The following is a 25304-nucleotide window of genomic DNA, read 5'->3' as shown; positions in this document are numbered from 1 at the left end:
CTACTGCTGTCTGCCTGGCTGCCCACGCTGATGTATCTGTCATTTCCAGGAAGGGCTGTTTGATAGTAAGTCGCCTCCTCTAGCTGGGGAACCTTGGCATTCTTTGCGGTGAGGAAAGCCACAGCCAACTCCAGGTTGCCATTGCTGTCCTTTAATAATAATAAAAAAACCAAAGTGAGAGTCCCCCCCACCCTTTTTTATTTTTCTTAACAGCAAAGGACAACATTGCAAGCAACTTATAAGATCAACGACACGTATTTTCAGGTGAAACAGTGATAAGAAAATAAAGTTTCCAAATTCGATATATTCTGCATACTTCACTGTTTTTAAGCAAAATGAAGACAGAACATCTTGTAAAAATTTACTTGGGTAGAATTCTACTTCTTACAGGAAAAAAAAAAAGTTTTGTAGTATAGGTCAACCTCTCAATAAGCATAATCATCACACTCCCATAGACTTTAGTCAGCCGAATTCTTCTGAAAATCTACCAGTTCATCATTCAGACCAGCAATGTTGGCTTTTGAGAGGAGTTCTGTACATGACTTACACTGAATCTGAAGCAACAACTATATATCAATTTGATATAAATTTACTAAATCCTCATTTACCATGTAGAAATGGCTAAAAACCTCTGCTTAAGGGAGAAAATTGACTTTTTCTTTATATATATATATATCTTTTTTTCCTGGGTGCAGCAGGGACTAGGACGCAGAGAAACCTGCCATTCTTTAGTTGCATCCAAGAACCCTCCTGTGTTGTAGAAGAATTGACAATGGTTGAAAAAGAAAAAAAGTGAAACAACAGCAAATTAGCAAAGTGTGGCAAGTTCAAAGACAGTGCTTCATTCTGTATACTGAGCACAACCTATCCATGATAGAAAACTTAGCTACAGTTTGACAAGAAAACACTGAACTCATCAGGAGTTGACCAGCTGTACTAGTACCAAGGCATCTCAAAACACTTTAGCCAAAGGTTACAGGCAAGTCATACCATTCCTGTCTTTTCATTTTTGAAACTACATTAATTTTTATGTCAATACCAAAACAGGCCAAGATTCCTTTTGAAGTGAACAAGCTTTTTCCCCTGAAATCAATCTAAGAGGTATTCAAGCTGGGAACAGAAGGGAAGGAAAACAAGAGCAAGAAAGGGTGGGGTTTATGGCTTTCACAGGCAGTTAATGACAAGATGTATACTTTCAGCTACAAGTCACACGACCATCTTACCTTCAGTGCCTGTTGCAGTACCTGGATGTCATTGATACCAGTGATCTCCCTCAGCTGATTTAAAAATGTTTGCTGGTGCTAAAAAGAAAAAGAGATCATCAAAATAAGAGCCAAACAACAGCAAAAGGAGTTACTTACAAAGATATGCTTATCTACAAACAGAAGAAGTATCTCCATATAAACTTCATGCACCACAAAGTGGTAGAGCCTTCGTTATTCAGGTTTGTCTTAGTTTCTGCTACGTGGGCACTTTTAATTCCTAAATGTAATGGTTTTGTTTGTTTGCTTGCTTGGGGTTTTTTTATTTGTTTTGTTTTAAATTGATGACGGGTAAGCTCATGCAACATGAGTTTGAGAAGCCTGTATAAAGCCACAACCAGTCCTCCTAAACAAATACAACTCCAAAGCTTGGTTTTCAAAGGCAATAGGGGAAATAGCTGATAGAACTCTCACCAAAACCAATTTCTTCAACTCCCAATTATTCTCAATCCCACTATTTCCTTAACATACACAATTCCCAGCCATTCTAATATCAAAAAATAAGAAATTAATCCTTCCTGATTAGGTAGGTGTTTTAAGAGAAGTACTATAAAAACATCCACACAAAACAGAGGAGTTTCTTGAGACTAAAGCAAAATATCAGGAATTCATCTTAACCACCTTCCCAGACCAGCTGAATCCAGCTCTCACAAATCACAGTATCAGTCAGCATTTATCACAGAGTTTGAAGATAATAAGAGGTTCTGGGCCTCTTAAATAACAATTCACATGAATTTTGAGGCCTTTTTTTTAAAAAAAATAAAAAATTGGTCCCACTCCTTGTTAGAGCCAACAGACAATTCCCTCCACTCATGCTCAGATATCACATCATGGAGGCAAAAAGCAGGCACTAGCATGGAACAATCCTTGAACTTCAGTTAACCATTAAAAGCATCTTAACCATTGAAACCATGAAAACACGGAGAACTGACCATTGTTGCATACTAAAAATTCCATTCTTCCTTTGGCATGGGAAAAGGAGAAAAGCTTGGTGGTATTTGCAAGTGGTTTTTCATTTTTGTTGTTTGCCCACCACACCCTGACCTCAAAACAATAATTTCATCTATAAATGAGGAGATTTTGTACGGAGCTTTGTTTGTTAGACAAAAAGCGTATTTCATATCAGTGACAAATAAACATTCTCAAGTTACTCTCCAAATTCAATTAAAAAAAAAAAAAACTATAATTGCCTTGCGGCTACTTCTAAAACACTTTTCTTTAAAACGAATTATTTGGAATCAAACATTCAAATACCCTTATTCTCTCCTTATCATAGCTTTGTACAGAAGAAGAAATTAAGAGCTACATCAATGCTGAGTTCCCCAGTGTGAAATTAACCTGGCAGGCACTACTTCACGCCCTAATAAGTTGAAATAGAAGGCGTATAGTTCAGGATGTTTATGAATTACATACACAAACTTCCCTTCATTTATGATCCTAAGGGACACTGTTAACAATCCAATCTGCCCTTTTTTTTCCCCTTTTCTTTTTAAAAGCCCTGCTATTGGCACAAGAAAAGTGAAGCGATGCAGCAAAACAAACTCCCACTCCATCCCTGTCTCTCACCCCCTCGTTTGTTTACTCTGTGCATTTCACAGCACTGTACAAAGGCAGGACTTGTTTCCCCCACAAAGTTGGTTTCCTGCCCCTGGGTCTGGCAAGAAGCAAAGAAAAGAAATAGATTATTTGGGAAAAGTAATTACAACAGCATTAAAACTGGCAGGAGCAATTCAAAGGCAGTGCATGGCACCAAAATGATTTCGTTTTGTATTTGCTACCAATGCCATGGCTAATAAAGTGGAAAGTAGTTGCACTATAAAGTATTATAAAAAGTTATAACAGATTTCTGTATCTTCCACAATATATACAACACTTGGAAAGGCTGACTGGAGGATATTCATTGTTCATGGAGACTGGGAAAAGACAGAAGAGACATAGTTTAGCAACAAACAACCTCTTAGCAGTTCAAAATATTGGCTGTTAATTTATGAGCACAGCTGCGACTTATAAACCTAGACATCTGTAGTTTATATCCAGATTTTTGTATTCCAGTGTAAAGCTGTGGCTGAAGGCTCCCTTCCCAAGGCCATACAAATTTAACAGATCAGAACTAGACACAGAGATGCGCCTTTCTCATTAGGAGATTATTTAAGTATCTAAATATGCTTTTTTAAGGCCAAAGGCTTAAGGCACTCAGCTCCAAAAATTCTAACTGGTAATTAAGTGAACACCACAGAGATTGCATAAGCATCGTCCTTAAAAGTGACAGAAATTAAGAAGAAAATTAACAGTTATCCTGAATGCCTCAAATGGAGCTAAACTGCTTTGAGACCACAAACACCCGATTTAGACGTTACTGGCTTTTCTGGTAAATGTGGAAAAGCTGCCATTAATCTCATATGTGATCTGAAATTACTCAATTAAAGACAGACGATACACTTCCCTTCATAGAAAAAGGAAGAAACGTATAAAACCAAAGTATCAAAAAAGTATAATTTGTTTCCAGCTGATCAATGTACTCTTTCAATTCCTGCTAACAGACTAATAGGTCTTCAGAAACAATTCTGGACCTGCATAAGGCAGGTAAAAACTCCTTAATGTGGCATTAGACTGGTAGCCTTCTCTTTTATGCATTCACCGCTCTCCCCTCATCCTCCCAAATCTGACATAGCTGCATTATCTGTGCTGCATACAGACCTTTCTTGCAACTGCATGTTTAACTTTGCCATTATTCTCTTTCACTGTTATATTAACAATATGTTATCACCCATGAAACTGTATTAATTCAGGTAATTCTATTTCTTCTCATTACAAATGACAGTGTGGGCATTACTACCAAACTCCTTCCTCATTCATTAATCAGAGGGTGAGACCAAATTTTCTTTTTGTTTTTCTTTTCACTTTGGAAGTTTAAGAGATACAATCACAGTCATATTCAGAGAGCTGAGATTACTTCATCCTTGATGGAACTTTCATTTAGTGCATTTACACTAGACTGCCAAAGTCAAAACGGGTTAAGCTTACTTGTTTTGAATCATATTCCTTTTGTACATGCTACAGTGGTGTATAGAAAGACTAAAAAAAAAAAAAAGAAAAAATTATTTAATTTACTATTACCCATAACTGAATTGTGGAGATCAACTTGTAATACAACCACTAAATGACTAAGTCTCTTCTGTACTGTAACTGATATTTAATAGAATACTCAGGACAGACTTCTATACACAAAGTGAGCCACCCTCCTTACTCCTATTAATGCTCTACCCAATGACACCTACCATAGAAGCTTTACCCTTCCTGGAACTTGGGCCATCTTGAGTTGAAGTGACTGTAGCATCCAGACCCTCAAATGTCCACAAACACTAATGTAGATGTTCTAAACAATTACGATCATAATTCACTCAAAGGCTTACCAAAAACACCCAAAAAAGCTCACACTACACTAAAGCAAAGCTAAAAATTAAAGAGCGAGCCTACAATTACATACGCCTGAAGTAACTACATTAATGTGCATTAATTGTATCAGGTCAGCAAGGGAGATTCAGAACACAACTAGCAGTCCTAACATAAACAATCCGCTTCCTTTGTTCAATACAGCTCTTCCCCAGTTCCCTATTTTTTTCCATTAGTAGGGGTCCAAATTCCAAATTCTAACTCACTGCACTTTAATAAGCAACCTGTCTCTTCAAATGCAGAGCCAAAGAGATTATTCCAACAGATTCAGGTGTACCTAGTGGTGCAAAGAAACCCAGTTTCAGTTTATTTGCCTGTCCTCACTTCTGTTTGCCATCCTTTCCTCAAATTTACATGACAGATTCCATAGTTTACCTATAGCACAGATCCTCCGGTTTACTAAGTCAATATTCCACATACATCTGCAGCGTACACACACCACCAAATGTGTTATGTTATACATGCACCCACATAACATATACACACATCCATGCAGCCTGAATTGCATTTGACTCAACTCCAGAAAGGCTCTGCTCTGTGACACCAGACTCTGCTGGTGCAAGCGCTGCAGGGCAAGCCCCAGTCCCCAGCCATGGGAAGGAGCAGGTCTGCTGATGCTACAGCTGCCCTGCGATCCAGCTGCTCACACCCCTCAGTCCCACCACATCTCGGGTCCCCAGGGCTTTCATGCTCGAGCTGTTCCCAGCCTTCCCCCTTCCGCTGGCTCCTCGAGGTACGTGGTACACATCTCCAGGCTTTCAGCTCTTGGAAGATTTCAACTAACAGGAAATTCTCCCATTTTCCTGGATGGAAGCCAAATTCGAATATTAGGAATGCATGCCCTTATTTCCAATTCTTTCCTTTTTCAGCCATCCCTCCCTTCCTCTCAGGAAATACCCAATTAAGATTATCTGGTTTATAACTTCACACAATAGCATATTCAGTAGCTAAGCCAGTGCAAGTGAAGCAGAAAAGGATCTACACTATTATCTGCTTAGGGAGATACTGTGCTCAAATTAGTTCCACAACAGTACTGTAAACTCTGATAACTTATCAAAAGCAGAAAAAAATGCCAAATTATACAAATGCTTTTTTGGACAAAGTAAATCTCCTAAATTGACTAATCCTGAAGTATACTGCAGATACATTTGAGGGAAAAAAAATAGCCACCTTTTCATATGTTTATTTTCTCATCTTTGTAGCTTCTGAAGAAGTACATGTAAGCTTTGGCTTTATTCATTACAACATCCAAATATTTGTATTTGCAACATGAACACTTTCAAATTTAGAAGATAAAACAACCTTCTTCAGTTTCCAAGCACAGAAAAAGTCATACGTTTAGTAATAAATTATATGGTCGAGTCATTACCAGGAGAAAACAGGGCCTACAGCCTCACTACACAGTTCATTTAAACAGTATATAACGAAAAGTAACTAAGGGAATCCCTTCCTTCAAGGGATGAATACTTGTACTAAAGAAAAAAAGCAAGGGGGGTGGAATGCAAGTGCGAAGAACAGTATCTTGACTCTGTTCCTCCACACAAAACCTGCTTACTTCACTTGCCATGCAATACTGATTCAAAAGAGCTATTTGTTGGAGGAAAAAACAAATGACATTGCACAAAATATTTAATATTCAAGACTTCTGACGTAACCTGAAATACTGAGGGCCTGCTAATGGCACTGTTTGCAGGCAAATAGCTAATAAGCTAGTTTCCTCATAGGATGTTGCTGTAATGAGAATAATACTGCAAGATTAGAGGAATGTAATCCTCTATAAAAGGTTTTTGGTTTCTGCTACGAACAAACAAAAAATAGGAAATGTACAAAGGACGAGTATACTAAAGACCCTTCATTACTACTGTGAATGTCATTTTCTGCCACATTAATCACATCTCTGAGGAACAGTTAAAAGGCCCACATACACTGCTGAGCACTATGGCTGCCAGCAACACAGATATACTAACCATCTTCTAAATAAGCTGATGGTCAAGTTCCAAAGAGGCAAATAAAAACTCTTTCTATGAAGACACTAAGTTGAAACACATGGAAAACACACAGTCAGTTCCAGAAAGCTTTGTTGCCTGTCTTTGTTCATACCGCCTCCGACCTCAAGACTTTTCTGTGTGTGTGTGTACAGAATAAACACACATAAGTATGTAAATTTAAAAGTGGGTATATGTATATATACATATATTTTTTTTAAAGCAGTATTTTGATACTGCAAAGACTAAATTAAATCTCTGCACTGGCTTCAAGGTGTTCATTCTTACAGTACCTTACCAAAGCACAGCTGACTGACATTCCCTTGCCTGCTATCTGCTAACTGGGTTTCCTTTTGTTCAGTTAGGGAAAGAAAAACCACTTGCATGACATTGTATCGACTAAGAAAGTAGGTAAAGATATATTTTTATACACACACAAATGCAAAACGCACCTCGCCTTTGGCTTGGACAAAATCACCTGTGAAAAGCAAAGGACATGCACAGAGACTGCGGACTTTCAGTCCAGGTGTGCTCTGCACAGACTGCCAAAACTTGTCAATGACAGCAGCAGCTTGTGCAAACTGGGTCATCACCCACCTGCAACTGGACTGAGAGCAAACTTACTTCAAGGAAGCAAAAGGACACATTGTATGGCAGTAACTTCCAGTCAACCACAGCCTGGATGAAATAAAAGTTTCATGGGAAAAATGCCTGAGCACATTATTTATGTGCATACAGTCCTCCTTGAAAAAATAAAGGAAGGATCCTGCTTAATCATAGCATTATATAGCCTATATTCATCATAAGACAACACTCTGTATACTCTCACCACATTTCTGTGGTTTCTGTGGACAGTAACAAAGCTGTAATTCAACTGAAAATGGTTTAACTACTGGCTTTCCAATGAATTTCAAGATGTGATATTAAGAATTCTACACAAGAGCATGCACTCATGTAAACACTCACTATATCCTGAGCCTCCTATGTGCCCTCTCACCCCACTCAAAAAAAAGCCTCATTTATTCTCAACATATAACACTTAAATTTATTTTAATTCAAGCTAATATTTAAACTTTTTGAAATGAGCTTTTTAAAGAGAGGCATGAGGAGTTTGTTTTGTATTTACTGACACTAAATATAAAGCAAACCCACCTCATATAGTGATTACATATTTACCAAAAACAGAAGTTAAATGTGAGCCAAATCGTCACCCATGTGGGAAATACTCCTGCAATGAGCAGGAAACCCTGCCAGTTCACAGGAGGAGAGACTCTCCCAACTATTCCACCCATAGGCAGGAGAACAGGTTTCACACCCTTTCTTCCACAATCACATGGAGAACACAGGGAAGGAATGAGACCCTGAAGCCAGATTTCTTATACAGCTCAGGCAGAAGAAAAGCAGGGGAAAAGCGTCACCTTATTAAGGTGTATTAAGGTATATTACTATACAGGTCTTCCTAGGCAAATTTTGGGCTGCTAAAGAAACGGAGTAATAATGCAGCTGGAGAAGAGGCATCACTGGGTACATACATACGATAACATGGAAAGCATTCAGAAAGCAACAAAATCACACTTCCTTGAACATCTTGAGTGGATTTTGTCTCATGTTCCCACAAACCAAAGTAGTACTGAAACTCAGACCTGGACTCCAGCTCAATGCCTCTGCAGGTCTATTGCCTGGATTAAAACTAATCATGCTCTGTGTACATTAGCAAGAGATTTGGCTTTCCCCTGTGAAAACAAAACAAAACCAAACCAAAAACAACAAAAATGAAAACATTGGCTGAAGGCAATTAGAGTAGTAATTATAAAGACAAAGCAAGAGCAAACACTAGGAAGGCAACAAAGCCATTTAAACTAACTTAAAAGAACATGATAAAATGCCGTGATCTACCAGAACAGAAGCATAAACTGGCTCAAAAATCTTGTCATTTCCATCAAAGCAACACGGTTTAAAAGTAATTCTCCAAACCAAAAGAGAAACAACTAAAATGTAACTGAAGTTCTGTCTTAAAATTAGTTGATGAACTGATTTATGAACACTGCTGCTTGAGCGAAGAAGCATGTGAAGAATTCCTTATTTCCACATTTTGTGGAACACATAGCTCATGTTGGTAACTACTCCTACACAAGCTTCAGTGGCAGGCTTCTAATAAGAAAATATAGCAGCCTTAGTATTACTTAATACTTACTGAAAACATAAAAGGTGCCAGAAATGTAAAATTATTGAGAGTTTTGAGGTCTGTGTGTTTTAAACCACCATAATGATTTCTCACACCCTGCTCAGAACTAGAAAGCTTCTCAATAGTAATGACAACTTCTCTAAAAATTAATTAACTGCCATAAAACCAATGAGTTCTTGAGTTTCATTTAACTAGATGCAAGTTAAACTTCAGGTTGTATTCCCTGGAACAGCTACAGGAAAATTTGCTTCACAAAAATTGCTTTTGATTCTTATTCCAATAACTGTGACAGTAATTAGCAAATGTATCTCTGCTACAATGCAAATCTGATGGGTGATTAGAGTTACTGGTGTCAGCGGGGGGTCTTTCAAAGCACCAGCACACATTATCTATAAACTATGTATAAAATCCAGAAGCATTCTCTCAAGAGCCCGCTCATGGACTGGGCAACACCACATCCCAGTGGTATGCTCCAGCCGCAGGTCAGGTCCCAGTCCCACATCAACGCATTTGGATCCAGCATCAAGACAGCTGCCAACAATGTGCACAAGCCACAGCAAATTAAAGCCAGTGGGACTCAATAATAAGTGACATTATGCAGAAAGGAGGAGGCTGGAGGATGACAGATACACAGCTGTGTGTGTGTAAACACTCACATACATATTCACACATATCTTCCAATCACTCCTGGTTACTTTCTGTTGTAAAAGCTTCCTCCTTAATTTTTTTTCTTTTGTTCACAGACATTTGCCATCATGCCTAAACATTCAATTTTTCAGTGTCTGCTCAGATATTATCACCAAAGCACATGCTTCCTCCTCACAGGAGAGACTATTGCCCAGGGTATAATAATTTTACTGCAGCAGCTATTAAAAATGTCCTTTTGAATGTCTCAATTCATGAAATTTGTCTTTCTGAGGTCTAAAACAATGCCAGAAAGATCCACATTTTAACTTTGTCCTTTGAGATGTTTTCCTTTGCATTCCAATCACAGTTTAACCCATTACACCAAACACAAGCTATCCTGGCTCACATTTGAGGCTCTTCACAGTCCTTTCATTGCCCATTTATTATCTGTCACTGATCAGCTAATATCTACCTCTCAACTCAAGAGGGCAGCCCCGCTAGCCCATTCAAGCATCTAGCTTTTATGTCTTTTTCTCCAAATAGCCATCATGATAATCTCTCCATGCTCTTCACAATGTAGAAGAGCTCTCAAGAAAACAACATCAAGCTAGCCCCTTTGTTCTCCTTCCTCTGCCTTATAACAAGGACAACAACTCTGGGAACCAACCAACCAACTCTGGAAGCTGCAAGTATCCTCAGATCGGTGGGATGCCAGACTCTGCAACACTTGCAAACAATGAAGTTTACAGGGGCTGTCAGACCACAAGCTGCTGCTGCCGAGTCAGCTGTCCTTCCCAGGCTGTAGCTCCTGCCAGTGCTGGCCAGCCCAGGCTGGTGTTGCCAGATGCCACCCGCCCTGGCCACAAGCCACTCCTCCCTTTGAGCCAGAACTGACACTTGCCTCAACCTCCGGCAAGCCAACCCAGGCTCTCAACAAACCATCAGAAGGCTCCTCTTCGCTTTTAATTAATTTTTTGCTGACTTTGTGAGAGCCAGTGGTGGGACAGGGGAGAGGACAAGACCAAGGCTGAGCCTGTTTCCACTGGATTAAACTGTTGTAGAGCAGCAGCCAGATAAGAACGAATTGTTTTGCTGCCTTTATTTTAATGTTATTTTTAACCAGTGAAAGAAACTGAAGGGGAAAAAAGCCTCCTGCAGTCCTCGTCCTACTTAGGCAATATTGCAGAAAACTCACTCCAACAAAAGATGCATATGAAATTCATACAGCAACAGGGATCTGATGTTCCTGGTATGCCTGGGTGGTCAAAGCTGCACACCATACAAATGAACGCACACACTCGTGCCCAGTCCTGCACAGGCTGAAACCCCATATACTGTTCTCCGTTCCCTGGTTGTTAATCCCAACCGTTAATGGCACAAGTACCAAAGATCTCACCTCAAACAACTCTGCTATGCGACCTAAGTAAGCAATACCGGGAAAGGCTTCACAAATAATTTTTCCACACAAAATTCAGAATAATACAGCATGGAAATCCTAAATAAAAGTTAAATCACACTGTTTAAGACAGGTCTGTACTACAAATAGTCCACAGTATGCAATAGCAGGGACACATTTGGGTGAAGAGCTCAAGTGTCTGTTTCGAATAGAGAGAAAAAAATAAGAAAAACTTATCAGAAAACTTTTCAATACAGGCTTTTCCATTTAGTTTGATTAAAAAAAACCCCAAACACTAACCCGATTTTCTAAAGAAACACACCTTGTGATCACAGAGTGTGCACGTACCCAGGCATGCCTGCCCGTCAGAGGAACAGCCCTGGCAGCCCAGAGCCACTGCCAGCAGCCCAGCCTGACTCCAGGGCTCCCCGACACCCTCGGCAGCACCTTCTGGCCACAGGGGCTGCCCCCAGCAGCTCAGCCAGCCAGCACGCAGCTCCTGACCCCCTGACTGCTGCTGCCTGCTTCCCTACCACAAGAAATCAGGTGAGACAAGACAGGGGGCTGGGGAAGGAGAGCCAAAGGGAGCACCTCCACCCCACCGCAGGGAGATCTTCCAGAGGAAAACTCATCCTGCAGCCTCAACCGATCCGCCCTCACTGCAACTTTTAATCCGATGGCATTACATGAGGAAATGGCCTCAAGTTGTGCCAGGGAAGGCTTAGAGGCTTACCTTTCTGAGGTACTCGAGAGAGTGCAGAGGAGGGTGATGAGGCTGATGAGGCGCCTGGAGCACAAGTCTGATGAGGAGCAGCTGAGGGAACTGGGGCTGTTTAGCCTGGAGAAAAGGAGGCTGAGGGGAGACCTTATCGCTGTCTACAACTACCTGAAAGGAGTTTATAGCATGGAGGGTATTGGTCTCTTCTTCCAAGTAGCAAGTGATAGGACAAGAGGAAATGGCCTCAAGTTGCACCAGGGGAGGTTTAGACTGGATATTAGGAAAAAATTATTCACAGAAAGGGTTGTCAGGCATTGGAACAGGCTGCCCAGGGAAGCAGTTGAGTCACCACCCCAGAGATGTTTAAAAGATGTGTAAATGAGGTTCTTAGCGACATGGTTTAGAGATAGACTTGGCAGCATTAGGTTAATGGTTAGACTCCATAAAGGTTTTTTCCAACCAAACCGATTCTATGAAATTCCATCAGAAAAGTCACGCAGCAGTTCTGGGCTCCCCAGTTTAAGAAGGACAAGGAACTACTGGAGGGAATCCAGCAGCAGGCTATGAAGATGATTAGAGGCCTAGAACACCTTTCTTATGAGGAGAGACTGAGAGATCTGGGTCTGTTCAGCCTGGAGAACAGAAGGCTGAGAGAGGATCTCATCAATGTTTACAAATATCTCAAGGGTAGGTGTCAAGAGGATGCGACCAGACTCCTTTCAGTGGTGCCCAACAATAGGATGAGGGGCAATGGGCACAGACTGAAGCACAGAAGGTTCCATCTGGATATGAGGGGAAACTTCTTTACTTTGAGGGTGCCAGAGCACTGGAACCGGCTGCCCGGAGAGGTTGTGAAATCTCCTCTGGAGACGTTCAAGACCTGTCTGGACACATTCCTGTGCAATCTGCTCTGGGTGAACCTGCTTTAGTAGGTGGGTTGGACTAGATGGTCTCCAGAGGTCGCTTCCAACCCCAACCATTCTGTGATTGTGTCATAGCTTATCCTTCCTCCTACTAATCACTTCAAAAGGAAACCTGTGAAGAGACACGCATTGTTAGCTTGAGGGGAATAAATACGTAAATAAACTCTGCAAAAGAACGAGACTACAGATAACATTAAATCATCTAAATTCTGGGCCAGGATTTAACAGGGTGCCTGCAAGGTGAGAGGTTTCCAAGGGCAGTCCCAGCTTCTCCAGCGAGACAGCCTTTCCTGGGTCAGGCGCCAGGAATCCACTGGCACGTGCTGCCTCCCTGACGAAAAGCCACGGCAACGCCACGGACTGCCAACCTCTGGAGGTCAGCGAGGTAACAACCTCAACAGATGCAGATGACCCTAGAACTAAAGTGAACCTCAAATGCAGAGGCACTATAGTATTTGAAGATGCGCTGAGATTTGTACTGAACGTCAGCATATAAGTTTACTACCTCACAATTAAAAAAATCGTAAATTCAGCAGTGCACTCCACAGAGGGCAAATGAAATTTCCCAGACCATTTTCTTTCAAGGAAAAAGCAGAAAGACAAACTTGAGAATCTTTGTTTTTTGGGGGTTTTTTAATGTAATTCGAATTACCTGATTTTGAAAGACACATTTGCCTCAGCTCCCACAGAAAGCTCAACATGTTATATTCTAATATGTGAGGGCACGGTCTCAAACTTACAACAACTTTGCTTTACAACTGCTCTTTGTTGTAATTTTGCCCCATCACTCTTCCCTATCTCAGTGGTGGTGTGGCAATATCAACAGTGACTTTCTGCCATCCTTCATCACCACCCCCCTAGCTGAAACTTCATAGGCTGACTTGAGTAAAAGAGGTATGAAAGCCTCCTCTAAAGAGTTAACATTTTTGAGAAATAATTTGAAAATTGAAATTCTGTGCAGCCCTCCTACCAGCAGCATTCAGCCAATACATTCCCCATAAAACAAGATGGATCATAACTCCAACAGCAAAATTTTCAACCCTTTTCTATTCAGTAAGGTAACAAAGCAACAGTCTTGGGCACCTTTGCTGGGGATAGCAGGCAGCTGTGAATGCCCTCTCTGGTCCGTAGCAACACAGCAGAGTCTGTTCACTGCACCCACACCCCCGCTCAGTGCTGGGAAACAGGTGACACGTTCACCAGCATTCCTTAAATCATCCCAGAAGAAAGTTCAAGGCAATCTGCCAAGTCAGCAAGAGCAGGAACTGGTGATGATGAGTGAAATCTGTCCATCTTTGCCATCAATGAATCCAAAGGTTACCCAGCAGACTGTACCCAGAAAAGCAGCCCCGCCAGCTTCAGGCAAGGGGACAATTCTGGTCCAGCCAAGGTTGTCACAAGAGACGTTCTGTGGCTTTCAGCACCAAGTCCCATAAAACAGAAGCAAGACTGGAAGGAACTTTTTAAAGTTGCCACTAAGATGTTGTTTATTTTTCAATTTCCAAACAAGTAAAGGAATACCGAGATAATGAGAAGACTTAATTCTAGTACCCCTTAAAAAAAAAAAAGTTAGAAACTTATGTGTCTGAATTTAAAAAGCTTGCTGATTACTACTACCAAAATAATTAAAAGGTTCTAATGTAAGAAAGGAAGACTGTAGTGGAAAGTCTTTAAATTAAAAGAGCATGGTCCTCAAACAGGTGAGAAATTACATGAGACACACAAGCAGAATTTGAAGAAAGGAAGCTGACAAACAGTGAAGCAGGTAATACAAAGAAACAACTCTGCAAACTGTCTAAAAGCTATTTAGCTTTCAAAAAAAAAATTTACAAGCTTAAAACCTTTTTCTTATACACTTGCCCATGAAACTGTACCAAAACAAAGCAAAAGGTAGAATCTGCAAAATACAGAAATGCTTTCTCAGTCATAAGATATCTGGGATATGATGAAATACACAGTATCCAATCCTCTAACCAGGCCACGTATACCTATGCTCTTCATAAAGTGTAAAAAAATAAAGTTCAGTTCTAACAGCTGTGGTCCCAGAAGAAACCTCTTTTTCAAAACAGCTAACTTTCAGAAGAATAAAATGAAACAAAACACAAAAGGGAAGTGGAGTAGGAGTCTTGTTCTCACCATCTCCTTCACTTCTGAATAGAATGAAGAATGCCACATGCCTGTGCATATTGAGCCTTCTCCGGCTGCTTACTTTAAAGCACTCTCAAATCATACACCTGAATGTACATGAATACTATTTTGAACTTTCATGTAGCATTATTTTTTTCTGGCTTAATCCCAGTAAAAACTCAACTAAATTCAGCTTCTAAAAATGAGGTTTTGGGGGGGTTTGTTGTTGTTTCTTTGCGGGGGTTTTTGTTTTGGTTTTGGTTTTGTTTTTAATTGAAATTTTATCAAAATATCAAAAAAGGTTTAGTTAAAGATACTATAAGCACAATCTGCTTGACGCAAACTTCTATAAGCTTGACTGTTGCCAATTAGCTGATAACAGAAATAGTTTAAAATAAATGTTGTGCAGGGTATAATTTTTTTCAGCAAGAATTCACCAGCTAAAATAATTCAGAAACCTACTATAAACAAAAGCATTGAGTCTAAGCTGTGCATCTCACAATAAATACTGTTAGAATCTGCATACTGATATTTCTGCTGCCTTAAAAAAAAAAAAAAAAAAAGGCATTTTACATACACAAATCTGTGTCCGGTGACATTTCCAAAGTTAACCTAGTTGTACACCAGCCTTCAAGCTGTTCACACTACATTAAAACTGTGGACAGTGTGTTGCCACCTCGCACAACAGTGCTGTTTCTATTAAAAGTCCCATCATCAGATAATGTGAGGTTTCAGGAAAACTCTTATACTGATGTTTTTCAACATGCTCCTGTATTTCATTGATTAGGGCAAAGAAAAGCAGAAGTATGTAGCTAATTATATTTGCTAAAGAACTAAAGCTACAAAACCTAACTGTAAACATCATCAATGCCTTCTTAAATTGCAAGACTCTGTCTAAATAGATTAAATATTTTTATTGTGAATTTCAAATGTTTGAAATTAATGATGTTACTAAATACATGGAAAACTAGTCCATAATTAAATAGACAAGAACTCACAAAGCCTGCCTGAGATGACTAAAATTATCACAGTGTCCTGCTCACGACATTTTGTACCTATCTGTCCTTTACACCATCTTAGGATCCAATTCTTCCTTCCTAGGAATCTCAAAATTGACTCAAATGTTGTTTAACATCTCATTCTTGTTAAAGCCTAAAACCCCAGATTCTGCACCGCAGTGACCGGGAAAACTACTACGCAGTTCAGTGTATTAAAACCACCCCTCTATCAGAAAAACCATCCCTGCAGCTGTCAGCACAACACTTCTGCCACTCCGGATCACAGACCAGTGCTCTCGTCCCAAATACCCAGGCAGGGAGGTGCAGATCGCTGCAGCAAAGAGATGGATTTACGCTCCCTCTATTCACTTTTGGAAACTGGGATGGTAACGTGGAGCAGAAAGGTGGTATGGACAGGATTACTCAAAACGAAGTTCCATGAAAATTTTCAAATTATGGTCCATAGAGCCCTTAGCGTACTGCAAGTTTTGAAGTGCTAAAGAAACCCAGTGATAAAAGATCTAAAGCCTGCAATACAATGAGAAAGCATAAATTTGAACACTATAAGAAAACATTTTGGATGGTGATTGTACTCAACCATGGCACATACTACAGCTGTTCCCCATTCTACCTGCAAGCTTGGCTGAGGTGTGTTGGCACAATGCAGCCTCTGACAACATTTATATTCAGCACCGCAATAATGTAAGGTAACACTGAAAAATCTGACATGCATTGTTCAGAATGCTGTGTTGCCAAATTAAGAGTTACAAGTGTTCGCAAAAAATAGCAAGAGATACCATTTGCCAACCTGATGCAGGAAACAGGAAAAAGTATTTCCTTTTTTTATACTTTGCACAAAGCCTGAATTTGTACCAGCATGCAAGGCATGCCCCTGCTACTGCTATCCTGTTGAGCAGTAAAGCACCTCGCCACTTTCTCTTTACTTCAGCCTCACAGCTTTAGATTGCTTTGTAACTGTATTTTCTCTTTTTAAAAATAATTCTAAAAAAATATTTAAATAATAAAAAATTAAAGTATTTTATTTAAATAAAAGAGACAGATTTAAAATGAAAGTTTCAACTTAGTTTTACACGCAACCAACTATTGTGATTTACAGTACTAGCTTTTCCCTGTCAATTATACCTGACCATCCATTAACCAGAACTTTGCACATATCACAGTCCTGAAGTGAATGAAAGGAGTTACCACCCCACCTCTGGCACATTTAGCTCTCTGGCAGAAGTCCCATGTGAGTTATGTTAGTTTCAATGAACTTGGTTAAACTAACATTTCACTCCGGTTAAATATTTTCTACTCTTGGCAGATAATGACTTCTTCAACAGCACCCCAACTGATGAAGTGTTGTCATCAGCTAACAGAAGCAGTCTTTATTTCCTAACGGGAAGAAAAGACTGAAGCCTACTCTGAATTCATAAAATTCATTCTGAAATACATTGTCACAACAGCCTCTCCTACATCACTCACCCAATACTCTGGCTTGATAATTACATCGTGATGCTATGCTGCTACCCCAGGCACGAGTTAACAGCCCCTGGTGAGCTCAATTCTCTCCAAATACAGGTGTCTCTGCTCACTAAAGACCATCACATCCATAACTTAGTCACTGGGTTTTGATGGGGAAGTTGAACACATCCACGTAAAACAAACAAACAAACAAACCACCACAAAACAAAACTAAACACAAAAAACTACAACACACACAAACCTTTGTTGTGACTCAATACAACCTTCCCCACCCTTACGTAATTCCACTGGTTATCACAAGAGAACTAGAAAGTGAAAGTGCTCAGGAGACACTAGTTTCCCAGAGAAACTGCTCCCACACACGTGCCTTTCCGACTCAGTAAAAGCAGAAAAACTTCCCTGGCTTGGTCCAGGTCCAGGCAATGCACAGACATCTCCCTCAGATTTTTAAGAGCTCTGTTCCACAATAAGTACAAGAAGTCTATAATAAAAAAAAAAAAAAAAAAAAAAAAGTTTCCTACATGAAAACAAGTAGGTGAAGACACTGCTTTTAAGCTTTTTGTTTAATTTTTATGCTAAGAAACATCAGGAATATCAGGAATGTCATCTTTGGCTCTTGTCTTTTGCCAGATAACAAGCTAGTAATAGCAAATCAGCATCTTCACTACAGAAAGCAAAGAGCAATAAAATATAAAGGAACCCTGGAAGCACCCCTGGGCACCTGGATAACGCCTCCATCACTGGCACACCAGCAGCAGCTGTAAGGGGGTGACTGATGGCAGCACCCCAAACAACTCCTGGCACAGATGACTTGTGAGGGTTAAACACCTCTCAGGTAGTTCTGCGAAGATTTTGGCCCTGCCTGAAATGGCAGCCTCCAAGTTCGCTAGGGTCAATTTAACAACTCTGTCACTGCACCAGTCCCGAGCATCCAGGGTGTCTCTCAAGCCAACCATTCACCATCCACAAGTCATGGAGCCAGCTGCTCAGGGACTGAATAACTGGACAGTCAACACTTGGGTGGGTTCTTCAGCCAGGAAAAAGAGAAGATTTAGTCAAAACCAAAACAGAAACTACATCTTTCATTCATCTTCAGTTAGAGAAGTCCCTGAACAGCAACTGAATTCAGAGGCTTAGAGAGATGCTACTTGCTGCTTTAACATATCTTGTCAGGCATAAGAGTGCAAGAAAAGCAACTATTCAATTATCCTCCCACTTATCTTTACAAACTCTTAAAAATGTGAAATATTTTTTCTATTTTGAGACATGGTAATTTGCTTTTTGAAGCTGATGGGTTTTGTCATCTTTTGTAACTGCTGCTCCTCATAGTTGTAGATACAGAGTCATCCTAAAAATATATTTTCAGCAAGTACTAAGGATATTTTAAAATAACATTACAAAAGATTAACAGGAAAATGTAAAAACCTTAATTTTCATATTCTGAAGCAGTATTTTGCTTTCAATATGTGGATCAAAAGATATGTAAAGACATTATTTTCGATAGATGCTAATGATAGTACTATAGTTGTAAACTTCTGCTACCACAATCAAAAATATTACTGAACTTCCGTGAAACATTTTCCAGAACGCAACAGGTTTTAAAATGCTATTAAAGGTTTCAGAAAGGTGCAGATTCATGGCATATACCAATTAAAAAAATCCAAGATTCAGCAGGATTGTATAGCTACAAAAAAAAAAGCAACACCACACACAACCACATCCATCTCCTCCCACCAAAATCCATGAGAACATTCACAAAACCAGAAGGCGTTCAGCACAGCAGTCTAAGAGCTTTCAAACTTACTTTGAATCACTGATCTTTGCACCTTGCTCCAGCTTCCAGAAAATACAAGCAGAAGCCTATGTAGAACGTGTAACTACATGTAATATGAACTTTTTCATGAACTTTGTTTTAAATAAATAACAAGAGGTGTGTATCTAAGTGTGACTCTGTAACGCTTCAAATAATTCTTGCCAATTACTTAGTAGTCGCTGCAACCACTTTCAGTAAACCATTCTGCTCTTCCTCACCAGAGGAGGTAATAAAGCTTTAAACACCAGCAGTAGCAGGTATAACCCCCATATTCAAGCCCATCACACAAGCAGCCCGCCTGCCACGCAGCCCAAACACAGGCAGCCCATTCATGGGGAGATAAGTACCCCAAGCCCCACTACGTGACCTGGGGTGCATTTCTGAGGTACGGCAGGACACCTTCGTTTGGGTCACAGGCAAGAGCAGCTCTGGCCACACGGTGAGAGCAGGAGCCTGCAGCCTCTTGGATCCACCAGGCAAACGGTGGCTCAGACAACCCTGAACTCAACTGATCAAAACACGAAGACTCCATAAACGTATCCTTGGAAGGGTGCCACCTATCACGATGAAAAACATATCAGCACAACTTCCAAAATACTGCACTTGTGTACCAAGTCACGAGTGGATAATCCATGTGACCATCTCTTGCCATTCAGCACTACATTAACCTCTACTTCCATTGTTGGAGACATATGACTATCATCTTCTGTATGACCTAGTGCAGCATTAAGAAGTTAATGGCTATTGCTTTCAGCAAAGAAAACCAGTCAGTACCATATTATTAGCTAAAATCTTTCAGTAATATATACATCAAATGCATGGGATGAGCAGAGCAGAAGCACACACAGATGCTAGTACAATTTCTTCCTTACTACCTCGAAAAAGAGCAAAAGAGAGGAAGTAAATAGTATTAGACCTTGCTTAGCGCCATGCATTATTTCAAGTGGTAAATATCCTTAAAGGTTTGTGCTTATTTTTTTAAAAAATGGGCAGACCTGACACACCTGACTTTATTCTACTGTTTCTGTGATTACACTGGCAATGTGCTGCTGAATGACGGGTCTGAAATAACAGTGGGTGTGGGAAGCCAAAGAACAGATAGAACAGACTTTAAATCCATGTATCAACCAACACTCAGCCTCCATCCAGAAGCAGTAGAATTGATAATACACATTGCTGAGAGGCCAGCTAAACACCATTCTTTAAAACCCAGTTCCTTCAATCTGTTGTTCTGAGACGACCATCATGATAATTATTAGTTAGAGCTGACACACTGCTGAAACATGTATGACCTCTCCAGATCACTTTTTCCAATTACTAGAAATATCACCATTCACCCACCCCCGTTGCCAAACCCGCTGCATAAAGGACACTGGCTAAGGGAAGAGTCTGCACAGCACAAGGGGCAGCCTTGGATGGTCTCAGGGAGAGAAAAAATAAAGTAAATCAACATACACATGCACCAGCACAAGCTGCCCCCGCGGCAGTGGTGCAGGACTGCCTGAAGTATGGGGTATCCTGCAAAGCACATGCCTTAGCTCTTCAGCAGCAAAATGCCTGACAAAAAGTATTGTACTGGATGGAAATACAGACAGGGCAAAACAACAAGCTACTTATTTTTAAAATTCTCAGGCCATTTACCTTTATTCACATGCTTCAGTCTTAACATGAACATTACAGATAATCAACAGATACCTAACAACATTAGAGAAGCACATAAGAGCTGTGAGCAACAACAGTAAGACAATTAATTATTTGCTTCAGAAGATAAATGACAAGTTTTAACTAGGAGTCAAGATGACCAGTAAACATGAAAGAAAAAAATTTCTTTTGACCCGATCCAGATGCTTTAACTACACAATAAACTAAAGATAGCTTCAGTGGGAAATTGACTCTTTGTAGTTAGAGCATTTATTAATACAAACCTCCAAGTAACGCTGACACACAATTCTGCATAACGGTAAGAAAACATCTGATGAACAATGTTAAGAACCACAGCTCTGAATAAGGTATGTTGGTAACTCAGGCATCTGTCTCGAAAAGCAAATATATTTCTGCTTGTATGTGGTTTCTTCACACTAACAAAAAACAATAATGAAAAACTTTGAGGTCTCCAGAACAAACTCTCACTATTCATGGAGCATGGGATTTTCTTCTTTTGAGGGAAGATGATGAGTTAGTGGTATGGTAGCTTCTTCAGCTTTCAACCATGCATCAGCTCACTGTACCTTTACAATTTTGCTTCTTATATGCAAATAAGCTGAACAATGTTAAAGTTTGCCATCCAATTAGCTATTCATTAGTCTGAATAAGCAATGAGACACTCACTTTGGAGTCAAATAATATTTTTTTTTTTTCAAAATATTCTCAAGATTGACCTGCTCCCCGCCCCAGCATGCAATTAGGGATAAAGTAGGTAACAAGGAGTTTCAGATAATAATCAGATGATCCAACAGAAATAAAAAAGAAAATCCATACCATGGAAAAATTGTTTTATATAGTTTCTCTAGATGCTTTGTCAACATTAGAATTATTGCTAATTTCACTTTTTACAGCAGTAAGGATTACCAGGTGATCTACCACTACCAACCACCCTTTAAGTTTATCCTCGACTTACAACTAAAGTAATCCCGAACTACTGGGCTGCAAGCAGTAGTTTAGCTGAAAACTGTAATATTTCTTCTCTACATGTTTACTGACAGAAAGTACAAACAGGCAGCTCTGACCACCATATACCAGGTATTACATAACAGAGTATATGATACAATAATTAAGGGATATTTAAGTAAAACATCAACAAGAGGTTTTGTAAAAGATAACCTCATTCATGAAACTTGTCAGGTGACACAGCAGCACCAAATCAAGTTGTTCAACACGGAAGACCCAGGTAGCATGGGCCCTGGCAGGAAAAGCCTGCTACATTAGCCTGCTAGCACACCTCAACACTACTGACTGGGGAACGAAGAGACAAAATTCAGGCCTTGCCTTCCTGCTGAAGCGGCCAAAATCACTGCTAACTACTTCCAACTACGATAGTAGAATAGTAGAATTTGGCGATGCATGCCTCTCCCTCCAAATGAGCTTCTTGAATGTAAATTGAACCAATTATACCTTAATCACGGCATTCCCACTATCCACTGTAACGACTACTGTAACGACTGGAGCCATTAAACTTCCACACTGACTCCACCAAAGCAAATATACATTTATCCTCTCATAAAAGCATCACATGCCATAAAAAAAAAAAAAATCACCACACAAGGAAGAGGAGGCAGTCACATTGCTAACCAGAACAGTTCCAATAACCAGCAAGTTACCTTTAAAAAAAATAACAATTTTTAAAGCACTGTGATTTAATTTTAGATTTTTCTTTTGCCAATTCAGTTCACTTCAAGCAAGGAAGAGCTGTTGAAGGTTTCAATTTGTTTTTTTGTTACAAAGAAACATTTTCCAGCAACTCCTGGTACGCACTGAGATTCATGAACACTGTCATTCCCTTAACCACATTTCACGATGCACGTTAATACCAGTCCCTAAATCCAGCACTTTTTTACTCGGGCGAGAGCGTCGCAGCCAGCCGTATGTCACACGCTGGAAATAGCGTTCACCTTTAGCAGGCGGGCAGGGATGCCGGCGCAGCAGGGTCACGCCGTGCCATGTGCAGCATCTCCCTCCGGCCCCGGGCTCACGCCGGGGGCTCAGGCAGGACCTGCCGGTCCTCACCGACACGCTGCTCCCCGTCCTGCCGCTCTGCCCGGCAGCTCTGTCAGTGCAACAGGCCCGACCGCCCAGGGCCCCGGCGCCGTCGCAGCCCGGGGAGTGGCGGGTCTCTCCCGAGGCGAGGAGCGCTGAGGGGAAGGACCCAGACCGGAGGAGGGGGTGAGCCGCAGCCACGGTCACGGCGGCCCCGCTGCCCGGCCGCGCCTAGCGCAGCGCCCGGCCCCGCCGCACCCCCCCCAACAACCCCGAGGCGGCTTCGCAGTCGCCCTGGCCCCAGTCCGGGGCTAGAGCAACGGGGACAGGGAGAGGCCGCGGCGCAGGGAAGGCCGGGCCCCCCCCTCAGTCAGGAGAAGCTTCCCAGGGGCCCGGGAGACAGCTTGGGGGGGGAGGCTGCGCCCGCGTTGCAAGGGGGAAAAGTTACCGGCAGGGCGAGGACCGGGCGCCGGGGCAGCAGCCAGAGCCGCACAGGAAAGGAGCGGCTGCGGGAGGGGGTTGGGGGCCAGGCCCGAGCGAGGCCGGCGGGGCGGGCAGGGACGCGGCGAGGGGCGCGCAGCCGGCTCCCAGGCCGGGCCCTGGCGCAGCGGGCGGGCTCCCGCGGCGCAGGGTCGCGGGCCGGGCCGGTGTCTCACCTTGGCGGCGCCGCCGGGCTGCAGCACGTTCTGTTCCACCGTCATGGCCCCCACGCGGCTCCCGGCTGCGCCCCGGGCTCGGCGGGCGGCGGCGGCGCCGTGCGGCAGCGGCTGGGCCGGGCCCAGGCTGGGCGAGCGGAGCAGGAGGCGGCGGCAGAGGAGGAGGAGGGGCGGGAGGGGGAGCCCGAGTCACCGCCAGGCGGGCGGGCCGCCGAGGCGGGCGGCCGCCATGGGGGCAGCGGATCAGCTCAGACCCCGCTGTCGCTCCCAGCGCGGCCGCCACCGCCCAGCGTGCCCGGAGCGCCCAGCGCGCCGCCGGCCCCACCCTCGGCTCGGCCCGCGCCGCCGCCTGACAACGGCTCCTCGGCGGCGCCGCCCCGCGCACCTGCCCCGGGCGGAGCCCCCGGCCGTCCCCAGCCCCCCTCGCTGGCCGCCAGCGGGGCCGCCGCTGCCCTGCCCCTTTCCCGCCGTATTTACACCGGCCGCCTCCATCTTGGTAGCGGTTAGCCCCCGCGGGACAGCGCCGGCCCGACCTTCGCCCCAGCGGGAGCGGCCCGGCCCCACCAAGCCCTTAATCGCCCTGTGCCGCTCTGCCAGGAAGGACCCCGCGTCCTCCGGTAGGTGCGGGCTCCCCTCCGCCCCGGGCACGGGCAGCTCCGCCGCGCTGCGTCCCGAGGAAAAGCGAAGTTTCCCCCGCGGCTGCCCGAGGGAGCCGCGGTCGGGCCGCGGCGGCGGCGGAACCGAGAGCACGTCGGTGGCTCCGAGGAGCGGCACCCCGGCCCGGGAGTGCGTGGGCCAGGCTGCAGGTTTCTCCCTGGGCGTGGGAGCCGAGGGTGGCCTGCCCTGCGGTCAGCCCAGTCTGACAGTCGTCAGCTGTATTTCGGCTTCAAAAACCAGGCGATTTCCAGGGGTTTTGAAGGAAATTTCTGATCAATTCCAGCGCTGGCTGCTTGTATCGACAAGAAGCCTTTGCACTGAATGGCACTTGAAGTTGCAGATCTTCCCCTCCCTGCTTAGGTTTAGCCGGGAGAACGGCGAGGTGATGGTATTCAGTAGTCAAATGAAATGGAAACGTCCTTAACTATTTCACTGCTGATTAAAACATGGGCAGGGTTTCAGGTCTTGCAACCTACAGTGAATTTTAGCAACGCAGGTAAACGGTATTAGGAAAGTGACCGTCCCTCTGTCACTCTGCTCTGTGGAGTCAAGGAAAGGGAGGGAAAGGGCTCGGCTTTGGGCATCAGCACAAGCAGGGGAAAGCCAGCCTTGGGAAGTCCCGGTGGTGCTGGGTCCTATGAAGTTATTTGAACTGCAGCGGGTGAAGGGCAGCAAAGGAATCCCGTCCATAGTTTGGGTGCCTGCACGGTAAATTGTAGCCGAGTCCCAGTCAGGTTTCTCAAGCTAGTGAAGCTTGGTCTATAGCAAAAGCTGAAGAGAGCAGCACTATTCTGATATTCCCAAGTACCTAAAATTTATGAGCTGGGGGCCTAATGCAACAGAACTATGACTACTGCTTGGCAATCACACAGAGCCTTAGCATTTATGACTCTCAATTCCTTCCTCTCCCCACAGTAGAGTATGAATCTTTAAAAAAAAAGATGAAGTAGTATCAGGTAGTAACATCACTGCAGAATCTTAAAGTAAAACACTAATTTTTGCACAGCTCATGACAACCTGCAGACACTGCCCTATTTCATTGGAGTTTCTGTGCAGGAGATTTTGCAATTTGATCAATATTTGCTCTTCTAAGCTTTGTTGCTCATAGATTGTATCAGGTTGGGTTTTTTGCCTTTTATGCTGCAATATACAAGGCGATTTTTAAAATTAATGTTCCCAAATCATGTATTGTGCAAAATACAAGAAACTATGTAGATAATATGAGATAAGAAATGGCTCACCAATTACCATTCTATTGATAAGCATAGAAATGATCTCTGCTCAGACTGATGGCTACGTGTGAGAAATATAGGAGTACCACTTCGG

The 25304-nt window shown here is 42.6% G+C and overlaps 1 protein-coding gene across 4 annotated transcripts in view; it reads right to left on the bottom strand.

The window, feature by feature from the left end:
• Window positions 1–23638, bottom strand: part of USP25 (ubiquitin specific peptidase 25) — a 98886-nt gene extending 75248 nt beyond the window's left edge. For 2 of the 4 annotated variants that reach the window (XM_082076212.1, XM_082076213.1), the window contains exons 1-3: window positions 23322–23638; window positions 1224–1301; window positions 5–149 (exon numbers count right to left, since the gene is read on the bottom strand). In XM_082076212.1, coding sequence (XP_081932338.1) covers window positions 5–149; window positions 1224–1301; window positions 23322–23366 — 268 coding nt within the window. In that variant the 5' untranslated portion in view covers window positions 23367–23638. Of the gene's footprint in view, window positions 150–1223; window positions 1302–23321 lie in introns of those variants that run through there. The other 2 variants (XM_082076214.1, XM_082076215.1) reach the window with 2 other exon arrangements.
• Between the last annotated feature and the right edge of the window lie 1666 nt (window positions 23639–25304).

The sequence above is a fragment of the Streptopelia decaocto genome, assembly GCF_964273445.1.
Source record: "Streptopelia decaocto genome assembly, chromosome: 1".
Lineage (NCBI taxonomy): Eukaryota > Metazoa > Chordata > Aves > Columbiformes > Columbidae > Streptopelia > Streptopelia decaocto.
This window is presented reverse-complemented; position numbering and strand designations above follow the sequence as displayed.